This window comes from Argentina anserina, chromosome 5 (genome assembly GCF_933775445.1).
Source record: "Argentina anserina chromosome 5, drPotAnse1.1, whole genome shotgun sequence".
In the NCBI taxonomy this organism is placed as follows: domain Eukaryota; kingdom Viridiplantae; phylum Streptophyta; class Magnoliopsida; order Rosales; family Rosaceae; genus Argentina; species Argentina anserina.
Window position 1 is genome coordinate 21,242,312 of NC_065876.1, and position 1,829 is coordinate 21,244,140.

Consider the following 1,829-nt stretch of genomic DNA (forward strand, 5'->3'; position numbering starts at 1 on the left):
ATGGATTTTCAATATCATTCTTTTGCTAATGTGCAAGATTCAGGGCATGATAACAATGAGGGAGTCTCTCAGAAAGCCTCCAAAAGGCCCTCAAGAGGTCCAAGCTTTAATCCATACGAGGATCAGCTGCTTGTCAGTGCTTGGTTGAACACTGGTTTGGATCCTATAACAGGTAACGAGAAAAAATGTCAAACATTTTGGGGAAGAATACATGATTATTATCATAAGTACAAGAATTTTGAGAGTGCCAGCGATGGGGAAAGATACAACTGAAGGTAAACAAGTTTTCAAGATGTGTAGCAGCCGTAAATTTAAGAAATGAGAGTAGCAAGACTGAACTAGACAAGGTAAATTCTTTATGCAGCCATTCAATTTCTGAGAAATTAAAATGAAACTGATTTCAGTATTTTTGTTAGCTCTTATGTATAGGCTATATTTCCTATATATATAAACAACTATGTTTCATATATGTTTAATACGTATTAGGACCTCTTATATATTTATATGCTAGATTCATTGCTAACAAGAATTTTACTCCATTTTTCAGTTGGCAGATGCAAAACAGTTGTATGAAGCACAAGAGAGCTCTAAGTTCAATCTTGATCATGCTTGGATTTTGCTGAGGCATCAACCAAAGTGGATACAACTAAATGAGGAGCTGAACATTAAGACAAGTAAGAAGAAATCAAAGCCTCATATCTCATCATCAAAACTTCATATCCCAACATCTTCAGTTGTAGACTCTGATATAAACATTGAAGAATAAATCAACATTTATGATCCAATGTAGAGACCACCGGGTAAGAAAGCTGAGAAAAGAAAGTTGAAAGAAACAAGTGATCAAATGGAGTTAATTCAAAAGCTGCTTCTAGAGAAAAAGAAAGAGATGAAAAAAAAACTAGCAATCATGAAAGATAAATTTGAAGTTGATAAAGAAAAATTGAGAGTTAGAAAAGCTGAAGCTGATAATAGGAAGTTTGAAGCTGAGATGAGAGTTATGTCTATGGATACTTTCCTTATGAATTCTGAGCAACGGGCATACTATTCAAAAATGCAAATGAAAATTTTGCATGGAGATTAAATCTTTTCTTTTGTATGATGTTGTTTTTGGTAAATGTTTGTTTTATGGTATGTAATTTCTAGAGGGACAATATATTTCTCCTTGTTATTCATCATGTACTAGATTTATTAACTTTTATTCTAAGTACTGATGCATGCATATGTTTCAGTTAACTAAATTATTGATTATATGATTTTGCTAATTGTTATCATCTCATTTTGTGCAGAACGTATGCTTAATATATTTCTTTCAACATTTACAGCATTGTAGCAGAACTATAACAAATATATAGTTGTAGTTGAGCTATGAGTTGAGTGAGAGAACTCTTATTGGAGATGGAATTTGAAGTTGTTTCATATCTATATGCACATCATTCTCTTCATTCATTCATATCATTTGAATATATTTTTATTTTATTGACTAAAAATTATTAAGATAAGATATGAATTTGACTATATCATTAGAGATTGTAATTGTCAAAATATGTCAAAGTCATATATACCATATTACAAGTTCAAATTTAATTTTGACAAAGACATCTGACAAGATCATTGGAGTTAGGCCTTACAAGCCTCCAGGGGGACTTAACCAACCCATGATCTCTCATGCAACGTGCAACGTGTGAACAAGGGGGGAGAATGGCCTCATCATTGATAGTGTTGTGTTCTGTTAGATGATATAATGGTTTACAAATATTTTGAAGTCTAAATCGACGTGGCGTGTTGTGAGCGGTGTTTATTTGGTGTTGAGCACTATCCTAAACCCATGT

General features: G+C 32.8%; 1 protein-coding gene across 1 annotated transcript; it reads left to right on the plus strand.

Annotated features, from left to right (window-relative positions):
- Positions 1-1,081, plus strand: LOC126795720 (uncharacterized). Its single transcript, XM_050522494.1, has 4 exons — positions 1-172; positions 301-347; positions 548-736; positions 791-1,081. The coding sequence occupies exons 1-4, from the start codon at positions 1-3 to the stop codon at positions 1,079-1,081; spliced, it is 699 nt and encodes a 232-aa protein (XP_050378451.1).
- Positions 1,082-1,829: the final 748 nt, after the last annotated feature.

Coding starts and splice junctions, on each gene's coding strand:
- LOC126795720 (XM_050522494.1), top strand. CDS start 1: ATGGATTTTCAATATCATTCTTTTGCTAATGTGCAAGATTCAGGGCAT. Junction 348..547: donor GCAAGACTGAACTAGACAAG/GTAAATTCTTTA, acceptor TCCATTTTTCAG/TTGGCAGATGCAAAACAGTT. Junction 737..790: donor ATATCCCAACATCTTCAGTT/GTAGACTCTGAT, acceptor GATCCAATGTAG/AGACCACCGGGTAAGAAAGC.